The sequence below is a fragment of the Taudactylus pleione genome, unplaced genomic scaffold (genome assembly GCF_031769625.1).
Source record: "Taudactylus pleione unplaced genomic scaffold, aTauple2 ptg000179l, whole genome shotgun sequence".
Classification (NCBI taxonomy): Eukaryota; Metazoa; Chordata; class Amphibia; order Anura; family Myobatrachidae; genus Taudactylus; species Taudactylus pleione.
The window spans coordinates 12,282,600-12,306,300 of NW_028284581.1; the positions used below are offsets into that span (position 1 = coordinate 12,282,600).

The 23,701-nt window shown below is 49.0% G+C and overlaps 1 protein-coding gene across 4 annotated transcripts in view; it reads right to left on the reverse strand.

The window, feature by feature from the left end:
- RIPOR2 (RHO family interacting cell polarization regulator 2) overlaps positions 1-23,701 on the reverse strand; it is a 247,787-nt gene that overhangs the window by 212,629 nt on the left and 11,457 nt on the right. For 2 of the 4 annotated variants that reach the window (XM_088475873.1, XM_088475869.1), the window contains exon 1: positions 20,438-20,681. The exons of the other annotated variants lie outside the window; for them this stretch is intronic. In XM_088475873.1, the coding sequence (XP_088331999.1) occupies positions 20,438-20,507 (70 nt within the window). In that variant the 5' untranslated portion in view covers positions 20,508-20,681. Of the gene's footprint in view, positions 1-20,437; positions 20,682-23,701 lie in introns of those variants that run through there. 4 annotated transcript variants of the gene reach the window in all.

A 23,701-nucleotide genomic window follows, 5' to 3' on the forward strand; every position in this document is an offset into this window, starting at 1 on the left:
GTTGATAATTCATTTTGATGAACATCTTCTCCTCCACATTTTGTGGACGCAACCTCCTACGCCTTTCACTGACAAGGTTCCCGGCTGCACTAAACACTCTTTCGGAGTACACACTGGAGGGGGGGCAACTCAGGTAAAATAGAGCCAGTTTGTACAGGGGCCTCCAAATTGCCTCTTTTTCCTGCCAGTACAGGTACGGACTGTCTGACATGCCTACTTGGATGCTGTCACCGATGTAATCCTCCACCATTCTGTCAATGGTGACAGTATCATATGCAGTGACAGTAGACATGTCAGAAATTGTTGCCAGGTCCTTCAGTCCAGACCAGATGTCCAAACTTGGTCCTGCCTGCCCTGCATCACCGCCAGCGGGTTGATTAGGATACCCAAGTTGTTTCCTGGCAGCCCCAGTTGCAGGAGAAAATGAAGAAGGAGCTTTTGACGCGTCACATTCCGCTTCAGCTGACAGTGTTTTCACCAGCAGGTCTTTGCACCTCTGCAGGCTTGTGTCGGCCGGAAAGAGACACCACGTAGGCTTTAAACTTAAGATCGAGCATGGTGGCCAAAATGTAGTGGTCTGATTTCAACAGATTAACCACCCTGGAATCCTGGCAAAGCGAATGAAGGGCTTCATCCACAAGTCCCACATGCCGAGCAGAATCGCTCTATCTTAGCTCCTCCTTCACTTTCTCCAGCTGCTTCTGCAAAAGCCTGATGAGGGGAATGACCTGACTCAAGCTGGCAGTGTCTGAACTGACTTCACGTGTGGCAAGTTCGAAGGGCTGGAGAACCTTGCACAACAGGGAAATCATTCTCCACTGCGCTTGAGTCATATGCATACCCTCTCCTTTGCCTATGTCATAGGCGGATGTATAGGCTTGAATGGCCTTTTGCTGCTCCTCCATCCTCTGAAGCATATAGAGGGTTGAGTTCCAACGCGTCACAACCTCTTGCTTCATGTGATGGCGGGGCAGGTTCAAGAGTGTTTGCTGGCGCTCCAGTCTTCGGCACGCAGGTGTTGAATGGTGAAAGTGGACAGAAATTTTTCGGGCCACCCAAAGCGTCTCCCGCACGCCCCTGTCGTTTTTCAGAAAATTCTGCACCACCAAATTTATTGTGTGAGCAAAACATGGGACGTGCTGGAATTTGCCCAGATGTAATGCCCGCACAACATTGGTGGCGTTGTCAGATATCACAAATCCCCAGGAGAGTCTAAGTGGGGAACGATGATTTCCCTCAGTTTCTCTAAGAGGTTGTCGGCGGTGTGCCTCTTACTGAAACCGGTGATACACAGCGTAGCCTGCCTTGGAACGAGCTGGCGTTTCTGAGATGCTGCTACTGGTGACGCTGCTGTCGTTGCTGCGTAAGGTGATACATCTACCCAGTGGGCTGTCACAGTCATATAGTCCTTAGTCTGCCCTGTTCCACTTGTCCGTGGTTAAGTGGACTTTGGGTACAACCACATTTTTTAGGACACTGAGGACACTTTGTCTGACGTTTCTGTACAGTCTCAGTATTGCCTGCCTAGTGAAGTGGAATCTAGACGGGATTTGGTACCGGGGACACACTACCTCCATCAATTGTCTAAATCCCACTGCACTAATGGCGGATACCGGACGCACGTCTAACACCAACATAGCAGTCAAGGCCTCAGTTATACGTTTTGCTTCAGGATGACTGCTGTCGTACTTCATCCTCCTCGCTAAGGACTGTTGGAGGGTCAATTGTTTAGTAAAAGTAGTGGTGTTCCTACTTCCTCTCTGGGATGATGAACGACTCCCAGCAGCAACAGCAGCAGTAGGCGTAGCAATGCAGGATCCTCCGGAAGAATCCCGGATAGGAGAGTCAGTCATGCCAGTGACATGACCTGCAGGACTACTTCCGATCCTGACTAAGGAGGAAATTGACGAGGAGGGAGTTGACGGTGTAGTTTGCAAGCGCTTGGATACAACAGGACAAAGGGATTTAGGTGTTCCTGGACTGCTTACGATCCTAGCCAAAGTTTCTGAACTTGACAGCAACTTTTTATGAACGCGCTGCAGGTGACGTATAAGGGAGGATGTTCCTAGGTGGTTAACATCCCTGCCCCTACTTATTTCACCTTTACATATGTTACATATGGAAAGACAGTTGTTGTCCGGATTTGGATAGAAATATAGCCAGACCAAAGAGGTGGAATGTTCTGTCTTCTGCCCAGGCATGACCGTGATGGGCTTTTCATCCCACGGACAACAACTGTCTCCCCCGGAGCCTGATTTAAACAAACCACATCACCAACAGAATCCTCCTCGCCAACTTCCTCCTCAGCGCCAGCTACACCAGTATCCTCATCAACAGTGACTTCTTCAATATGCATATCAGCAAGTGGCCTGTGGGTGCTCCTTCCAGCACTTGCAGAGGGCGTGCAAATGGTGGAAAGAGCCAATCTTCCCGTCCAGTGTTGGGAAGGTAAGGCATCGCAACCGCCACCACACTTGGACTCTCCTTGGGGATTTGTGATATCTTCTTAGAACGCACAGTTCTTCGCTGTCCTTTTGCCAGCTTAACTTGTTTGATTTTTGTAGCAGGAGGAGGGCTTCCATCGTCATGTGAAGCTGGACCACTAGTCAAGAACATAGGCAAAGACCTTAGCCCTTCCTTGCCACTCCGTGTCGTAAATGGCATATTGGCAAGTTTACGTTTCTCCTCAGATGATTTAAATGTTTTGTTTTTAAGATAATTTTCCTGAACTTTGTAATTTGGGATTTTATATGCCCTCTACTATGACATTGGGCATCGACCTTGGCAGACGACGTTGATGGCATTTTACAGTCTATGTCATGACTAGTGGCAGTAGCTTCAGCACTATTTTATTTTTATCGGACAAAGTTTTGTCCTCCATTTATGTTATATTGATATATACGTGTGGCTAAGGCGCACACAAACACAGAAAATAATTTTTTATTTTTCTTGGAGTGCCCTTTGGGGGCTTACACCACCCTTTAACAGTCGAGCCAACCAGCCCTTTACTTATGACACAGGCGCACGCTTGGCGCTGCTCCTTTGTTGATGCACGTGCAGCTACAGTGCACACAATTCACAAACACAGAAATAAATGTTTTTTTTGCACTTGGGTGGAGCACCCCTGATGGACAGATCACCCCCTTGGACAACACCACCCCTTTAGTACTACAGCCTTTATGGGACACTGCACAACACAGCCCAGCCAGCCAGCCCCTATAGACTTTTGGAGTGGACACAGCCCCTACGGACAACTGACTGCACATCACAGCCCAGCCAGCCCCTATGGACAACAGCAGCACAACACAGTCCAGCCAGCCCCTATGGACAACAGCAGCACAACACAGCCCAGCCAGCCCCTATGGACAACAGCAGCACAACACAGCCCAGCCAGCCCCTATTGACAACAGCAGCACAACACAGCCCAGCCAGCCCCTATGGACTTTGGAGGAGTGGACACAGCCCCTATGGACAACAGCAGCACAGCACAACACAGCCCAGCCAGCCCTAACTCCTACCCTCCCTCTTCACTGTCCACAGCCGGAGTGAGAAATGGCGCCGATGCGGGGACCTTTTATAGAATCCAAAACCCGTGAGATCCGGAAGGCGGGATGATGATGTTTTGCCTCGATGTCAGACGGGAAAACCCGAGCCGGACTCATCACTATTATATACTATCACTCTGTCATGTAAGGGGGGAGGGTGATATATTTAAAAATCATGTTTTATCACTGTAAAGTTAGGGTGGGGGTGATATTTTAAGGAGCATACGTTTTATCACTCTGTCATGTTAAATAATTTAACATGGCAGAGTGATAAAATAAATGATCTTTAAATATACCCCACCCCCACAACATGACTGAGTGATAAAATATGTGCTTTTTAAGTATATCATTCCCCCCCCCCTCAGCACCTACCTCAAAGTCCTAGACCAGACCTCCACACCACCGCCAGTAGCAGCAGAAGGGGGCGGGGCTTAATTGCAGGCCGCGACAGGAGGCTCCGATAAAAGAAAACAAAAAAAAAATGTTCCTCTTAGGGATTGGGGCTGGGGACAGTGGGGGGCGGGGGGGGCCCTATGAGAAGGGGCCCCTGGACGACCGCCCCTGTCGCCCTCCTTATAATCCGGCCCTGTTTGTAAGTGCGTACACACATACCGATCAGCGGACCGATATGTCGTGCCTGACTTCACAACTGGGAGGACATTAACATGGTCCTGCACAGTTGGGATGTCAGTAAACTGCGGCCTCTGCAGCAAGTGTACGAGTGGTCGACTGACTGCCCATACACACAGCACGATGTGCCGATATATCTGCAGATATACATCGCCCATTGGCTGTACTGCACAACCGACGCGATATGTCTGAACGACGTCGTTCACAGACATATCACTGGTACACACCCGCCGACATGCCCACAATATATTGGCTGTTCAATTGAACGGCCGATATATCGGCCAGTGTGTACCCAGCATTGGTACATAGACCGCAAAGTACCAACCAATCAGCTCCTGTCATTTTTCAAACACAGTCTGTAATATGACAGTTAGGAGCCGATTGGTTTCTACTATGGGTCTAGCTATTAAGCCTTGGAGAGAGATAATGTGGACAGAGATAAAGTACCAGTCAATAAGCTCCTGTCACTTTACATAGGCAGCACATACAATATAATGGTAAGCGTTACTGCCTCACAGCACTGAGGTCATGGGTTCGGTTCCCACTACGGCCCTAACTGTGTGGAGTTTGTATATTCTCCCTGTGCTTGCGTGGGTTTCCACCAGGTGCTCCGGTTTCCTCCCACAATCCAAAATTATACTGGTGGGTTAATTGGCTCCCAACAAAATTAACCATAGTGTGCATGTGTTAGGGAACATGGATAGTAAGCTCCACTGGGGCACGTACATTCTCTGTAAAGAGTTGCGGAATATGTGTGCGATATGTATAAATAATATGAGATATGGTAAGAACTTACCTTTGTTATCTCTATTTCTACGAAGGCCATAGGGTTCCACAGGATACCTTGGGGTATAGGTGTGACGTCAGTCATCGGGCACCATAGAGTTAAGCTTTCAGCCTCCCAGGATGCACTATATCCTCCTATACCCCGCCCCCGAGCCAAGGCATCTCAGTTCTGTACCAAGCCATAGGCCGGAGGAGGAGAAGGAAGAGAGAGAAAAAGATCTGGATACACACAAGAATCACATTCTCACCAGAGGGAGAAGGAAAAACCGGTGACCAGAGCAAAGCCCATCTGCAACACAGGTGCGACAGGGCGGGAGTCCTGTGGAACCCTATGGACTACGTAGAAATAGAGATAACAAGGGTAAGTTCTTACCATATCTCATATTTTCTACTTCAGGGTCCATAGGGTATCCACAGGATACCTTGGGGATGTCCCAAAGCAGTATCCTTTAAGGGTGGGGACGCTCCTGTGCTGAAAGGAGAATCCGCCGCCCGAAGGAAGCATCCTGAGAGGCGAAGGTGTCAAACCTGTAATACCTCACAAAGGTATGGACAGAGGACTACGTAGCAGCCTTGCAGATCTGGACTGCAGAGGCACCACGTCGAGCTGCCCACGAAGGACCCACAGACCTAGTGGAATGAGCCTTCACAGAAGGAGGAACCGGCAGGCCTTCATGAAGATAAGCTTCAGAAATAGCCATACGGATCCAGGCTGCCAAAGTTTGCTTTGAAGCAGGCCAACCCTTTTTACGGAAGCCATAGAGGACAAACAAGGCGTCCGACTTCCTAAACGAAGAAGTGCGGTCAACATAAGTCCTCAAGGCCCGCACAACATCCAAAGTGGCCTCACCCACTGAAAGGCCAGGTGAGTTAAAAGCCGGTACAACTATTTCCTCGTTAACATGAAACTGGGAAACAACTTTGGGAAGAAATTCAGGACGAGTGCATAACACTGCCCTATTCCCATGAAAAATCAAGAAAGGGGGTCTACAAGAAAGAGCCCCTAAATCAGAAACACGTCTGGCCGAAGCTATGGCCAGAAGGAAAACAGTCTTAGCTGTTAGCCATTTAAGATCCACTGAGCCCAGTGGTTCAAACGGCGGTCCTTGGAGAGCCCTCAGGACCACAGTCAAGTCCCAAGGCGCAACAGGTGGAACAAAAGGCGGCTGAATTCGCAGAACGCCCTGCATAAAAGGTGCACACATCAGGGATTGTAGCAATCCTACGGTGAAACCAGACAGACAGGGCCGAAACCTGTACCTTCAAAGAAGCAAGGCGAAGCCCATGGTCTAGTCCCGCTTGTAGGAAGGCGAGTATCCGAGACAGACGAAACTCCCGCGGTGCATAACCTCTCGGTCGACACCACTGGAAGAACGTATGCCACACGCGATGGTATATCCTCGCGGAAGACGGTTTCCGAGCTCTTAACATAGTACGCACTACAGAGCTGGAAAACCCCCTGGACATTAACATGGCTGTCTCAACAGCCACGCCGTCAAAGACAGCCGAGTCAGGTCCGGGTGAAGACAAGGATCCTGCGACAGAAGGTCCGGTCGTAGCGGCAACCGCAGACGACTGTCCAAGGACAGACCCTGAAGGTCTGAGAACCAGTGCCGTCTGGGCCACGCGGGTGCTATCAACAGGAGCGTCCCTCCTTCCTGTTTGAATTTCCGGATTACCCGTGGAAGAAGGGAAACCGGAGGAAATAGGTAGCGAACCGGAACGTCCACCGGACGGACAGAGCATCCACCAGAGACGCCTTTTCGTCTCTTGTGCGAGACCCGTACACCGGCAACTTGTTGTTGTGCCGGGACGCCAACAGGTCGATCTCTGGAAGACCCCACTTGTCCACCAGCAGTTGAAAAACGTCCGGGTGCAGGGACCATTCCCCTGGATGAACGTCCTGGCGACTGAGAAAGTCCGCCTCCCAATTTAGCACTCCCAGGATGAAGACAGCTGATATAGCCGGAAGATTGCGCTCCGCCCATACCAGGATCCGAGACACCTCTACGAGAGCCGCCCGACTTCGGGTTCCTCCTTGCCGGTTTATGTAGGCCACTGGGCGACCCTGGAAAACCCGATGTGCCTGCTGGAGAGCATTGAAAACCGCTCGGAGTTCCAAGATGTTTATTGGAAGCTCTGCTTCTGTCGGGGTCCACCAGCCCTGGAACAAGTGTGGACCCGAAACTGCTCCCCAGCCCCGAAGACTGGCGTCCGTAGTCAACAGGACCCAATTCGGTACCCAGAACGGACGTCCCTTGTTGAGATGGGTCGTCTGCAACCACCAGGCAAGGGACAGGCGAACCTCCGGGGTGAGCACTATCGTCTGGGATTTTAGAGACTGAGGCAGTCCATTCCATCTGGATAGGATCAGGTGCTGCAGAGGTCTGGAGTGAAACTGGGCATATTCCACCATGTCGAACACCGACACCATGGAGCCCAGTAACCTCATCGCCGAGTGTAGAGACACCCGGCGGCTGTGCAGACAACTGCGCACCCTCAACTGTAAGGCAGAGATCTTTTCCCCCGTCACAAAGATCCTTTGCTGTCCCGAGTCCAATAAGGCTCCGAGGTGCAGAATCCGCTGAGACGGGATTAGAGTGGACTTCTGCCAGTTTATCAACCAGCCGTGCCGGTGCAGTAGGGCAATGGTCAGGTCCAGGTGACGCAGAAGGAGCTCCGGCGATACTGCCACCAACAGAAGGTCGTCCAAGTACGGCAACATGCGGACTCCCTGCAGCCGCAGATAAGCCGCCATGACCGCCATCACCTTGGTGAACATATGCGGTGCTGTCGCCAGGCCAAAAGGCAACGCCCGAAACGGAAAGTGGTCGCTGCGGATTGCAAACCTGAGGAACTGTTGATGGCGCAAAAGAATAGGGACATGCAGGTAAGCGTCCTGTATGTCCAATGACACCATGTAGTCCCCAGGTTCCAGCGCCAGAATGATGGACCGTAGGGTCTCCATCCGAAACTTCGGCACCCGCAAAGACTTGTTGAGAGCCTTGAGGTTGAGAATCGGACGATACGACCCATTGGGTTTCTGCACCAAAAAGAGATTGGAATAGAAACCCTGGCCCCTCTGGGAGAATGGAACAGGCACTATAACTCCAGCCTGGAGCATAGTGTGCAAGACCTTCCGCAGCTCCGTGGCCTTATTCCGGTCTGATGGTAGACCCGTGGTGAAAAATCGAGCCGGGGGTCTGTGCCGGAAGGAGAGGGCATACCCGTGGGAGACCACCTCGAGAACCCAAGTGTCTGTTGTGGTGACCGACCAACACCGGGTGAACTGCAGCAGGCGGCCTCCCACTTTGGGATCCCCCAAAGGGAGGCCCGGATCGTCAGGCCGCAGGCTTGTCATCTGGCTTAGGGGCCGGACGTCTGGTACTCCAGGCCTGCTTCCGGGGCTTGGCCGATTTCTTGGGGCCAGCCTGTCGGGGAAAAGACTGTGGTTTGGGCCTGCCCTGGACCCTATAAGACCGAAAGGACGATGGTCCTGAACCAGAAGGGACAGCGGCCGACGGGAGACATGCCGATTTAGCTGCCGCCAGTGTGGCTACAATCTTGTCCAGATCTGGACCGAAGAGAACTTCTCTGTTAAAGGGCAACGCCTCCAAACCCTTTTTGGAATCAGCGTCCGCTTTCCAGGATCGCAACCACAAGGTGCGACGAGCAGCCACCGCTGCCGAAGAAATTCGAGACGCCAGGGTACAAATGTCTAAGGCCGCCTCGTTGATATAAGTGGCTGAATCACGGAGATTACCAATCAACTCCGCCTGCTCAGCCGGAATCGAAGGACGCCTCCAACGTATCCGCCCAGCACTCCATAGCTCTGGCAACCCAGCAAATGGCCATAGCCGGCCTCGCTGCCCCCCCCCCCCCACAAGTGAATAAGCGGACTTCAGGCAGATCTCCACCTTGCGGTCCGTAGCATCCTTAAGGGAGGACATGGATGGCATTGGTAATGTGACACTACGGACAAGACGTGTCACGTGAGAATCCACCAGTGGAGGGGATTCCCACTTAGCAAAATAATTATCCACGAACGGATAAGCCACCGCCAGACGCCTCTGCGGCTGGTATCGCTTGCCAGGCTGTTTCCACGCCTCCTCTAAATGGTCCACCAACTGACCCGAAAGAGGAAAGACTGTGGCGTCACCCTTCACATCCTTAAAAAAGGCATATTTGGATTCAGCCGCTGGGGGAACATCGTCCTCAATCACCAAGGCTGTGCGGACTGCCCGAATAAGTCCAGGAATATACACCTTGGACCTAGCGTCCGCTTCCTTAGTACAGAGAGGTTCCTGATCGGAAAGATCCAGAATCTCCCCGTCATCAGACGTCCCTTTGTCATCCTCATAAGGAGCAGACAGAGACGCCACCGGCCGTTTATGTGGCTGCATCACAGACTCCCCTTGCAACACATCCGACAAGTGCTGTACAGAACTCGTCAGGGAGAAACCGGGAGAGGGGAAATAGGGAGACTGCGGGGTACCACCAATTGTCTTGGGAAACCCTGCATGGGTGACGACACCACTGACTGCTGGGACAAACCCATCTGCGTAAACGCGGGCTGCGGAGCTAACTGGCCCACTAAGGTTGTAAGCGCCTGAGCGAAACAAGCCCAGGGCGGCTCCTGTACCGATGCTGTAACCGTAATAGGCCGCGCCAACAACAAACACTGCCGGCATAGGCCCTCCGCACTACCCTCCCCCTCCGCTAAAGGTACTTTACACGTAGTACACTGCAGCCGGAGAGGAAAGTCACTTTCAGACATGATGGTAGAAAGTATGTGACCCCTCTCACCAATTTTTAAAAAGGCGAGAGACCACCCTGCAGCACCGCACCGCAAGGGCTTTAGCAGAAAGAACAGGGACAGTAATAAGGCTGACAGTCAGAAAGGAAAGTACAGGCAGCAGCGCTAGCACAGTCACATACAATGCAAAGAAACTCAATTCCTGCACTAACAGCGCTGATAAATCAACTACACAGAGTCTGGTAGGACACAGCGCTGCATACACAGACCTGACCACAGCGGAGGAGAGGTATGCGGGGGGACCCAGACCACGATGCCTCCGTCCAGACTTCCAGCAGCGTTCACCATGCGTACTGAAGATGGCCGCCGAGGAGCAGAGAGGAGGCTGGCCTGGGGGAGGAGCGCTGCCACAGGGCCAGTCGGCGTGTTGCAGAGAGGGCTGTGTGCAGCGGGGGAGGCGCCGGCTGTGAGACAGGGAACGCGCGCTCCCCTGGCATGCATTTAACCCCTGGGACGCCGCAGCGCTACCGCTCTGCCGCGGTCCTGCTGTCCCAGGGGGGTAGTGGAAGCGCAGGTTAGTACCTGGCTCCACGCTGCAGCCAGTCCCCAGGGAGCCCCCTGCCTGGGGACTTCTGGACCATGTATCAGCGGGGACCCACCGCGGGACCCCGCTGCTTACCTTGCTGCCCCCCTTGAGTCCAGCCATGGTCCTAAACATCTGGGGTCACCGCTAGCTGTGACCCCAGATGCTTACCAGCATCCCCGAATCGGTACCGGCGTTCTGGTACCGGCGGGGGTGTAGGGAAGACAGCATGGACGTCAAAACTGACTGTCCATGCTGTACTTCCAGATGTGCAGCCACAGCTGCAAAACGAAAACTTCGGGGGCTCTTCATGGCCCCCCTCTAACAGGTGCCTCCGACTCTGGCCGGGCACCGAACTAAACTGAGATGCCTTGGCTCGGGAGCGGGGTATAGGAAGGGGACCCTAGTGAATCCTGGGAGGCTGAAAGCTTAACTCTATGGTGCCCGATGACTGACGTCACACCTATACCCCAAGGTATCCTGTGGATACCCTATGGACCCTGAAGTAGAAAACTGGTAATAACTAACTAAATAATGCTGTGTTTGAAAAAAAATTACAGTTGGGCGCTAATTGGCTGGTACTTTCTCTCCAAGACTTAGTACATAGACCCCAAAGTACCATCCAATCAGCTCCTGTCATTATGTAAACACAGCCTGTAACATGACAGTCAGTAGCCGATTGGTTGGCACTTTATCTCTCTATAAGCTTTGATATATCTACCACTAAATTATGTGTTGCATGAATTGAACAAGGTGGTGTAAACATTGCTTAGAGATTCCACATTCATGCTGTGCATCTCCCATCCTACCACATCATAAAGGCACTGTATTGGATCAGGATCTGAGGACATGGAATCATCTTGAGGTGTTGTGTACATATTGACAGCATTATCCTGCTGGAAGCAGCAATGGATAGATTATGGCCATAAACGGATGAAAATAATCAGCAACAGTACTCAGGTATGTTGTGGCATTAATCATCAGTTGGCATTAAGGGGACTAATATTGACCAATAAAACATTCCCCACCACCCAACATAACACCACCACCCAGAATAAATCTATGGATTCATGTTGCTTATGTTATGTACTGACCCTACCATCTACATTTTGCTGCAGACATTTAGTTGCATCAGATCTAGTAACCGGGTTTGTTAGGATATCCCGAGAGTAAGGATGCCGGCTGTCAATAGACTGACAGCGGCATCGGCATCCCGATGCCTTCAATCCCGACAGGGGAGAGGAAAATACTGTTCCCCTGCCCTATTCACCCCCTAACCCTCCTTTCCGGTACCTTAATACTAACCCTCCCTACCCCTAAGCCTCCCACCTTAGTGCCTAAACCTAACCGCACCATGATGGTGCCTAACTCCTAACTCCCCCTGCCTGGAGCATAACACTAATCTTCCCATTCCCGCAGCCTAAGCCCAAGCCCCCCCGGGATGACTAAACCTAACTCTCCCCCCACTGCAGCTAACACATACCCGGCCACATTATACTTACGATTGGGATGCCGGCTGGCGGTATTCCGGTGTCGGCATCTCCAGCCATGTCTGGATTCCAGCGCCGGTCTTCTCACGCTGATCGGGATTACGATAGTAGGTAAATTAATCGCATCCCCTAGTAACCATACCATTGTATTTCACTTAGATTACATTTCTTCCCTATTCTGGTGTTTGGTCTGAACATCATTTGAACCGCTTGACTTTGTATGCATGCATGCTTTGATACAATCAAGTACTGCTATACGATTGGATGAATACATATTTGCGGTAATACAGCGGTGTACCTAATAAAGTGGTCAAAGAGGTTTTTTTTAGAATAACATGCTGTAACTGTTACTCTTTTGACCCTTATTTTTCCTTGCAATCATCTATCAGTGGCTGACCAGCTACAAATTGGGGAGTGTGGCAGGTGACTAAAGAGGTACACATATAAAGGAAGAGTGTTTAAAATGAGAACAAAAATCAAAACTCCTGTGGTTAAAGTGAACACTTGTTACTGCGCACCACACCCCACTGAGTAATACTATTACAACAAATAGTTAGCTTCAGGACACTATATTACTCCATGAAGAACTGTAGAACAACAATTGAAACGTGAATTGATAAACAAAATTTAATTAACGATCGTCATGTGATTTTATTAAACGCATAGCCTACACGTTACATAGCATGAGGTCAATATAGTATTTATAAAAGAATCTACAATGTATGACCTGAATATTTCATCTGTTCTAGGGAAAAGATTGTCACCTAATAGCAGATAGTGGGGCCTACACATCATAACTAAAATGGCGTGTTTATTTAAATATGATGAAACTAGCGTTTCCACATGGCTAACAGGCCATTCATCATTAGGGGTCCAATAGGACCACCTGATATCCAGAAAACTCTGTAAACTTAAATTTTTTGGAGCTTACCTATTAGAACAAGTGCCATCTTCAGATGGCGTTTGTTCGCGTAGCCCTTCTCCTTCCTATGGGAATAAGTTCCGTGGATGCGCAGAGGAATCCACGAGGATCTCTCCGCCACCTCCTCCTCACTGACTTCCCTGCGGCTTTGCGCATGCGTGACCTCAGGCGACGGGGACAGGTAAGTAACGCAGCTACTTCTATAGCTGCACTACTAATCGCGGGGACAGCTGCTTTTCGGAGTAGCTGTCCCCGCACCGGAGCAATAATGAATTGCTCCAGTGATAAGTACCCCCCATATGGCCCCCGATGATGAATAGGTCTCACTACGAGATGCAGCAGCCGCTCAGTTGGTTTGCGCTGCATGTAAATTTAAACGTGACTACAGAGGAGAGCAGAAGGGAATTAATGTTGCATCCACAGCAATGAAATCAAATCACACAAGACCGCTAGGGGGAAATTCTTATGGTGGGTACACACTATACAGATATATCTGCAGATTGAGTGATCTGCAGATGATGGTCATTCATACACTGTGTCTGGGTGTGGGTCCCAGCGGCCAGGGGGGGGGGCGTTTAGGGGCGTGTCCTGCCCCCGTCGCAGGGGCTGCCGCTGTGTGTGTGTGTATGGGCGGTCTGCACACTGTCCGTACACACTTTCCGGTGGACAGATATGTCTGTGCAGCACAGCCAATGCAATATGTTGGTGAACGACGACGTTCGCAGACATATCGCGCATTCACACTGGCTGACGGGCAGCAGATATATTTGCCGATCAATATATCTATCAGCATGTACCCAGCTTAAACGATGGCAGTGTAGCATCAAAGGAACAGTCAGGTGAAGGAACTTCAAGTTTAGTAGCAGCGCTAATATTCCCTCGTACCCAATAGCAGGTTACTGCAGCATATTCTACCAGGGTGTTCACAGTAACACATCATAGCGCCACACCGCAGAGAACTGAATCTCCCCCTACAGCCTTGCACATACAGTATGCATAACATACAAATTTTGGAGGAACCATCCTCACCGTAACAGTATTTACTGGAAGCCTGACTGATGACAATACTTAAACTCAACCAGTCAATAAAAAGTAAAGATAAATTATACATGTAAAAATTTAAAACAAACATACCACAATATACTGCTGAAAAAAAAGTAACCAGTTTGAACAAATTTACAGCATAAACAAGTAATACATAGGGCCATATTCATTTTCAGGCAAAAAGTCAGTAATTTCCGCCTGTTTCAATTATCCTCGTATTCAATTTCAAAGACTTTTCATCGGTGCGAAAAGTCTTTGTAAAAAAAACGGGAATAAGTTTTCTCCACAGAATAGGTGGTGAAAAAAAAAAGCAAAATTGGGGTTTAGGGGTGCATGCTTCAAAAAAAAAAAAAAAAAATAGCTTGCACCTCCCCTAAAAGTATAAATGTGTGTCAAAATAAAAATAAAAATCGGGACACCCCAAAATATGGACTGTAATTTTGGGGGTTGAAAAAAAAAAATGGGGGACAAACTTCTAAAGAAGCAAAATTGATTCCAGAGAGGTTCCAAAGTATGCGGCAGTTGTTTTCTTCATTGCGGGTGGTTGCGGCAGGTGGATTTTTGAATAATTTTTAAAAATCACTTTAGGGACTTAAAAATATGCTTGCACCCATTTTCATGTACCCCAAATTTGATGGGCATAGTTATTTTTGCACCTGCCGCGGCTATTTAAAAACCCAAATTCCCTTCAGCAGGCAAAACTCGGGGGTAACCGTAGTGATCCCCCATGTCTGGGCATCTTTAGGGGGGTGCAAGGATGATTTCCCGAAAATTTACAGGACTTTTCACCGGGTCCAGTTTTCACGTCCTTAGAAATTGAATACAGGGATAAGCGGGGACAAAAAAACAAAAGCAAGAACAATTCACTAGAAGGGACTTTTAATGAAGGAAAACAGCCAAATCCTACAAATGATAACAAAAGTCATCCAATGAAACAGAAGAATAAATATATACCAACTATAAGTAAATTAAGCATTAAGCCTGGAATGTGATCTGTTATCCTTAGACTTTAGTTAGTTACCTCCCTGTTAGGTGTATAACATTACCCTTATAAGAAATTACAAATTATATTTATAAAGAGAGGTATATAGAGATATGCATCTAGAGGCAGGGACGGAAAGTTTTGTTGCTAGGTGGTAATCTTATGTCTTTAACAACAAAAGTTCAGGGCATTTTCCTGCAAGCTAGGATTGCTCTAACTGGAGATTTGCCACCTTGCACCAGTGACCATCTATTCCAGAGGTTCCCAAACTCAGTACTCAAAACACCCTAATGATCCAGGTTTTAGGGATAACCATGCTTGGGCACAGGTGACTTATATAGTACCTCAGGCTTTTGATTTAGCAATCTGTGCTTAACAATGGATATCCTTAAAACCTGGACCGTTAGGGTGCCTTGGGAACAGAGTTTGGGAACCTCTGATCTATTCTAAACAATGTCAACAGTGCTTGAAAATGATGCTAGAAGTACTGCCTTCAGAATTATGGTTTAGCAATGTGCGGCACTCCAGCTGCTGTGGAACTATACATCCCAGCATACCTTGACACATTTTTGTTGTTAGAACATGCAAAAACTGGCAGGACTTGCTAGCATTTGTCCCACAGCAGCTGTAGTGTCGGAAGTTGTCTTCCAAACTGTCAGCAGATGCTACTCTCCAGGACAAATTCCCTTTCCAGTTCCAGTTATATACTGTATGTCAAGTGCATGTTTGACAACATACAGCCTCTGATTGCACTGGTGTTGATGGTCTGAGTGGTGGCTGGAAAAGTGGAAAATGTTGTACCTTAAGGAGGTAGCTTTATCCAAGGAACTCTGGGCCTGATTCAGACCCGCTCGCGAGCGCTATGCGCTCGCAAGCGGGTCGATGGTGGCCCAGTGCGCATGCGCACAACGGAGCCAGCTCCGTTGTGAGCATGCGCAAGACCCGGATAGCGACAGGCAAACCGTCGCTCCAGGTCTCGTACCAAAGGGGGCGTGCTGTCGATGTTGAGTGACAGCACGCCCCCTTTGGTGGGCGGGCCGGGGGCGTGGCTGCCCAGACGGAGGCGTTCCCCTTGGGAACGCCTACCGTCTGGGGCCGGCCCCACTGACATCACAAGTGATGTCAGTGGGAGTGCTTTCGGCTCTGTTTGAGCCGAAAGCACTCTTGGGCTTGCGGCAACGAGACCCTACCAGAAGGGTCTCATCGCAAGCCCGATGGTCTTGACCACCGCGACCATCATCATGGCCGCTCGCTATAGCTGTGGGTGGTCACCCACAGCTATGCGAGCGGCCAGGAGGCCGCTCTGCAAAACCAGAGGGCCGGCCCTGATTCAGAGCGAGCGCTCTGTCAGAGCGTCCGGCTCTGAATCAGGCCCTCTGTAGGCAGTGAACAAATCAGTAAAAAACAAATATGAGAGCACGCTGGGTAAAGGTATGACATATAATAGACCAAATAAAAAGCCATAATTTCACAATCACAGTATATCATCTAAATGCATGAACAGATTTTACGATATAACAACATGTAAAATATAGTCCATTCGTGACGCAGACCGCGGTACTGGACTCATAAGCTCAGATGCACTATAGTCGTTTTTAACAGCATATAATCGGACCAGATAGCTGTGCAGTAATGCGATAGTTAAATTTGTCCAAGCATGAAAATGTTATGCAATATTGCAGTGGTTAGGTCTGTCCAAGCAAACAGGTTGTTAGCAAGTGCAGTCAGCATGGGAGAGTAGGAGGTTAGGCAAGCAGAATTAGTAAAGCAGTGAATGCACGAATCCACATTAAAGTCAGCTGCTGATGAGAGAGCTGACTGTATTAACTGCACACAGCAGTTAGTCTGCGTGTGAACAAATCATAATGGTTTACTCCTTAACGGCATGTTTACAATTATAGTGCCGACACCGTTAAAATGCTTTAAGCTCCATTTTAACTGTCAGTATACTGGCGCTGATCTCCTGCTTGTCGAAATTAGGAATCCTGTTCTGCATCTATAGAAGCTGTCACATTACCTTTAGTAGGATTAATTGAGATGTGGAAGCAACATTCTGGACACAAATTGACAAATTTGTGCCTTTGAACTGTTGTGCACATGTGCCAGCTTCCCGAATAGATCTCTAGGAAGATGGTGCCGCACAGGTGGAGGGACCTAATTACTGGCAAAAGGAAACAAGCAGGGCTGGGAGGGGCCCGCTGCTCAGAGGAGGAGGCCCATTGCACATGGGCCCCCCTCGGGTGTTAATATGCCCCTGCGGGCATAGTGCTTAATAAGCATAATGAGCGGCAAGATGCTGTATAGAAGCTGTTCAGGATGCTGAAACAGCAAGAGTGTATCTGAAACTGAGGCTTGGAATGAAGCAAGTCACAGAATAAAACTGTTGTGTTGTGTGAGTGTCTGACTGCTGCAGTGGAAACCGAACTCAGAGAGTGAGAATCAGAGCTAGTGTACCCTGTTGCTTAGCAGCAGCCTAGAGAGGGGAGGAAGTCAGGGGCTGGAGCAGGATCACATCTGAGGCAGACAGAGGGCCATGGCGTACTGTAGGTTGTTATGAGATGCAGGAGGCTGTGGCGAAATGAAATTGCTCCCTTGCATCAAATGTTAAAAACACTACCATCAGAACAAAAGAAACAAACAAATAAAAAAAACCCGTTGTTAGTAACCACTGGGTTCCGATGTCAACCCCTACGCTGAACCTGCATGCAACTCCGGGTATCACTACGCCATCGTGAAGTGCTCTCGGACATGGGCACGACGGCTCTGGAAACACAGGTTATATTGTGCAAAAAGGACATTGCACATCGCCATGTTCAGCAGCTGGGGAGGGGTGAGCATGGAGACTGCGGGAATATGCTGCCGATAATGCTTACAGTAGCTTACAAGTCTCTCATCCATGAATCTCCTGCCCTTCCCAGCACAACCCAGTAGCCGGGCCCCAGCCAGCTCCAGAGCAGCAGCAGTGGGGGCTGTGACGACACTTGAGATGCAGGGGGCAGGAGTGACATGGCGTAGGTTGTTACAAGATGCAGGGGGCAGGAGTGACATGGCGTAGGTTGTTACAAGATGCAGGGGGCAGGAGTGACATGGCGTAGGTTGTTACAAGATGCAGGGGGCAGGAGTGACATGGCGTAGGTTGTTACAAGATGCAGGGGGCAGGAGTGACATGGCGTAGGTTGTTACAAGATGCAGGGGGCAGGAGTGACATGGCGTAGGTTGTTACAAGATGCAGGGGGCAGGAGTGACATGGCGTAGGTTGTTACAAGATGCAGGGGGCAGGAGTGACATGGCGTAGGTTGTTACAAGATGCAGGGGGCAGGAGTGACATGGCGTAGGTTGTTATAAGATGCAGGGGGCAGGAGTGACATGGTGTAGGTTGTTATAAGATGCAGGGGGCTTTGGCGAGATGAAACTGCTCCCATGCAAAGTTTGGGCGGGGCGTTAGTAATAAATAATAGTGGAAACAGAACCACATATACTCATTTCTAGCCACTGTTTATTTCCCTAATGTTATATTAGACACCTTATATATATTAATGGTAAAAACACATGTAAGGACACTAATGTATGGAAATAGTTATACTATTTTCTTCTAGTTTAGCTCTTATAACCCCCCCCCAAAAAAAAAACTATTTACAAACTCCATTATAGCAAATCCTTATCTGGCATGAATAAAGACAAAAACTTAATAATCACTCTTTATTGTCCTTTAGACAGAACAACAAAAATTCTAAAGCTAGGTACACGCACTAGGATTATTTGATCATATTGATAATTTGGACGACTTTTCTGCAAAATCACGGTCCCAATATCTGTGCTACGCACTATACAATGCAAGTTAAATACCTGGTGAATATCACAGTGACTTTACATATGTACGCTCACAGGTATGAATAGGTAATCAGGAAAAAGAATAGGAGAGATGGGAAGATTTCCGAGAATGCACAGACACTGCTCGATATCGGGAAATTGAGGCCCAGATTTTCAGTCTTGACCGACAGATTGGTTAATCGAAGGAATGCGTTTGTGGATGTTTTCTAACTGTTTTAGACTCTTCAGGGAGTCAGAGAGATTGCTGGTATTTCAGGGAGTCTCCCTGACAATAATGCTTTACTTAAGGCCCCTATACACGGTGAGATTCAAAGTTGGTAAGATCAGTTGTACGATTTCCCTTGAAATTCTTCATAAGATGTGGTCAAATGGTGTACGATTGATCATTAAGATCGTAGGATAAGATGCGTAGAAGTGTATCACATCGTACACGATCAGTTGAGATCTCTCTGCAAAACCATCTGATCTGCGATCCAACTAGACGACAGTGGGGATGCGCATCGGGGTCGCAGAAGATTCAAAATACAACTATTTACAAACGATTGGTCTGACCAACCTGTAGAAACTGCCAAGATCATGTTAAAAATCGTCCCGTGTAAGGCCAGCTATACACTATACAATTATCTGTCAGATATCTGTCCAATCTGGCTGGTTGGAATGAAACCGAGCAAATGTATGGGAGCAAATGACAGTCGACCATTTGCTCACAAACACTGGAAAACAGACAAAAGTGGTCACACAGACAAATTGGTTAAACCACACGAATTTAACCAATTTGAACAAGTGTTTTTGGACAGTTTTCCAGTGTTTAAAACCTATGATCGACTGTCCAAAAAATAAATAAATAAAAAAGCTATTTTGAAGTAAACCACAATGGTGGGAATTGTGGGATGAATATTCTATAAATATTAGCCCACCAAAAGCATGAACCCTTCAGTGAAGCGGAAGGCCAGCACATAAGATGCCCATATATCTGCGACGGCTCGCTGCGATGCGTTCGGAAATTTCCGATCGCCCACCATTGATGTTCTGCGATCTGTCGCCAGATCGCAGACATTTGACATGTTAAATGTCCACGATTTGACAATTGCGATCATTTTTTGATCGCAATTGTCAAAATCCAACATGTTGGATTTCTGTGATCCTGCGATGCCGGGTTGCAGCATTGCGGCAATCCATCACAGATGTATGGGGCCCATTAGAAGGCTGCCTGGGCAATGGTCTCGGTCAGGGCAGCACCTATCGGGTGTGATCCTGAAATCACCTTTTCTGGCCCCCACCAGCCTGCTAAGCCAAGGGGGCTAAATACTTAGTTGATTGTGTGAAGAAATAAAAATAGAAAGCAGTTTTTTAATAAAATGTTTTCATTTTTTAAACTACTAGAATTACTAGCTAACTGCCTTCAAATCAGCATGTAATGAGTAGGAAAAGATACACACACAAACTGAAAATGAATGATACCATACATATTTATGGTACAAAATGCCTTGCATAAGGTTTATTGCACATGTCATGTACTAAGGAATTAATGGTGAAATGTTAGGTCCACAATAAACTGTACTCTAGTAGTTTCAGAGACTTGAAAGAAAACAAAACCACATGATTATTGTGAAGACATGTCTACCTATATATTTCTATAAAACAAAACAAAGTCTATAGTATTGTGAGATTAGTGCCTTTACACCATTGCTAATCAGCTGCAGCAAATACCAATCAGCAATGTATGCTTGTATACAATTTTCCTTGAAACTGAAGCCTCTCTCGTGTTTTAAACGTTGTAGAATTATCTGAAAAGTATCCAGCTTATTATGGGCTGCTGACATATCACAGACACGTGTACTGAACTATTGCAGGGTAATATCCCTTACCGTCACACAGCACATCACCTGCCTCCTCCAATTCCCCCTGGTAACCGGTGGTCTCTTCCTCTGCAGACATACTTAGTCCAACTGAGCCAGCCTCACCACACAACAGAGTCCTCACTAACCACTGTAGGGGGAAGCGTCTCTCAGCTGCTTCCTCCTGAGTAATGACTACACAGCAATGCCAGCATTGAGATGGTGATAACAGAATTTCACGTTTGTGGTGATCTATAAAGGGGACACTCACACTGATAACTTGCTAATAACAAATTGGTACATCCTTATGCACAGATGAAGTTCATGTCTAAGCTAAAATGAAAACTGAGCATGAGGAACATGTAATATGCTATGCTATGATATAAGCTCTGTAATACAGAGGATAAGTGATGTAGTTTTATAAGACTGACACACACAGGAAGTAGCGTGAAGTGATTAGACACTAGTGAGCTGGACTAACAACAAGGCGGCTGGGGCGGTCGTCCAGGGGCCCACACATATAGCTACATCACCAACATGGTTTCACTATGGCACAATGTAAACTGTGTGTTCAACACATTTATGGTGCTGGGAGTATTTACACAGGACACTTTTTAGTAACAATGGCAGTTGACAATAATATGGGTAGAGGCCTCCGCCAGGGCCGGCTTAAGTCATATTCGACTAGTGCGGTCGAACAGGGGCGCCACCCAATAGAGGGCGCACCCATCTCAACCATTTCCGATTTCAGCGGGACAGTCCGGTTTTTCAGGCACTGCCCCGCTGTTGCACCCATGGGGCAACGTGTCTCGCGGGAGGTTGGGCAGTGGGTTGCCGGCCCAGGAGTGGAGGAATGGATGCCGTGCATATGCACACAGCATCCATTCAGTGCAGGAAAAGGGCTGGGCTCGCCCCCAGCCTGACGTTAATGGGAGGTGTGCTATACGATCCCTTATTTAGGGGGTATGGCCTATGGTAATTAGGTAACATCCCCATTTTCGGTCGTCCTTCCCTGTGCCATCCTCTAGTCCAGCCAGCCTTTCCTGCAGCCAGCCAGCCTTCTGCTCGCATCCCATCCCAGTCCAGCCAGCCTTCTAGTACAGCAAGCCAACCTTTACTTGCCCCTCCCCCAGTCCAGCCAGCCTTTCTGCCCTGCTATAGTCCAGCCAGCCTTCCCTGCGACCTCCCCAGTCCTGCCAGCTAGCCTTCCCTGCGCCATAACCCTAGTCCAGCCAGCCTGTCTTCCAGTGGCGTAACTATAAACTTTGCTCCCCCATGCCAAAAAAGTTTCAGGCGCCCCCCCCCCCCCACCCAAAGATCAAACACACCCAATGACTATGTTTAAGGTGTGTGGTTACATGATACAGCAACGTGCCTTACACATTATGACACACAAAGTAATGCCACTTATAACAGTGTGCCACACCGGAATGCCCCTTACAACACATTATGCCACACCGGAGTGCCCCTTACAACACATGCCACACAGCAATGCCCCTTACACATCCCACACAATAATGCCACATATAACACATAATGACATACAGTAAAGCGCTTATAACAAATTTATGCCGTGCTGTAATGCCCCTATTTCACATTATGCCACCCTGTAATGCCACATACAACACATTATGCAACACAGTAATGCCCCTTACACATTATGCCACACAGTAATGCCCCTACTAGCACATTGTGCACACAGTAATGCCAAATACACATTATGCCAAACAGTAATGCCTATTACATCCCACCCTGACAGATCTACTTCACCAACCCTCCTTTCTGCTCCTGCCAGTCCGTCACCTCAGCTCAAGACAGGTTGCACAGTTTTTATGTCCGTTTAGAACCAGATTATTGGGAACATAGTTTATAACCTGTGAACTGTGTATCAAATTAGTGCCCCTTATACAGTGCCCCCTGTAGTTGTGCCCCAAAATGCAATGCCCCCTATACTAGTGCCCCTTATGCAATGCCCCCTTTAGTAGTTCCCCTTATGCAATGCCCCCTGTAGTAGTGCCCCTTTTGCAATGTCCCCTGTAGTAGTGCCCATTATGCAATGCCCCCTGTAGTAGTGCCCCTTTTGCAATGTCCCCTGTAGTAGTGCCCATTATGCAATGTCCCCTGTAGTAGTGCCCATTATGCAATGCAGCATGTAGTAGTGCCCCTTATGCAATGCCCCCTGTAGTAGTGCCCCTTATGCAATGCCCCCTGTAGTAGTGTCCCTTATGCAGGGCCCCCTGTAGTAGTGCCCCCTGTAGTAGTGCCCATTATGCAGGGCCCCCTGTAGTGCCCCTTCTAGTAGTTAGCCGCCTGTAGTTAGCCCCCTGTAGTTAGCTGCCTGTAGTTAGCCTCCTGTAGTGCCCCTTCTAGTAGTTAGCCCCCTGTAGTTAGCCCCCTGTAGTTACCCGTCTGTAGTTAGCCGCCTGTAGTTGCTCCCCCCCTCCACGCGCACACAAACAAACACACACACACAAAAGAAAAAAACACAAACACTTACCTTTATCCCCGCTCCAGTGCTGCTGCCGTCCATACCCCGGCGTCCGCTCCTCGGCACTATGGGAGTGACGTCATTACGTCACTCCCATAGTGCTCTGCGGGACCCGGAAGACGGAGGGAGCTCCGTCCTCCGGCTGCCGCCGGGGGTTTAAATAGGAGCCGGGCGCCCGCTGGTAACACACCCAGTGGGTGCCCGGCAGATGGAGAGTGCAGGGGGTGCGACCGCACCCCCTGCACCCTCCGTAGTTACTACTACTGCCCCGTCGCCCCCAAGCTACCCAGCGCCTTCAAGCCACCGCGGGGGCTGCGGGGGCAGTAGTTACGCCACTGCTGTCTGCCCTGCTCCAGTCCAGCCAGCCTGTCTTCCTTGTCCTGCCCCAGTCCAGCAAGCCTTCCATGCGCCCCCACAGTACAGCCAGTCTGTGTGCCTGATTCAGACCAGTTCGCAAGGCTGCGTTCGCACGCAGCCTGCCGATGTTTGCAATCTGCGCATGCGTACAAGACGCTGAGCGCGTGCGCGATCTAGTCCATGCTATCGAAGAAGCGATCACACCCTGTACACAGATGCTCCGCAAGCATAGTGACAGGACGTGCCGTGTGTGGGTGGTGAAAGGGGATAGACGATGGTAACGTGTGTGGTAGCGCGAATGCAGGCGTGTCTGTGCGTCTGAACGCTGTTTCAGGGGCGTGCAAGTGGTGCGTATGGATCCGATGTTACTCGATGTTACCGATTGTTTAATACACTTCCTGGAGATTACGTATGTTACTAAGGGAAAGTGGGCGTCTTGTGTCAAGTTG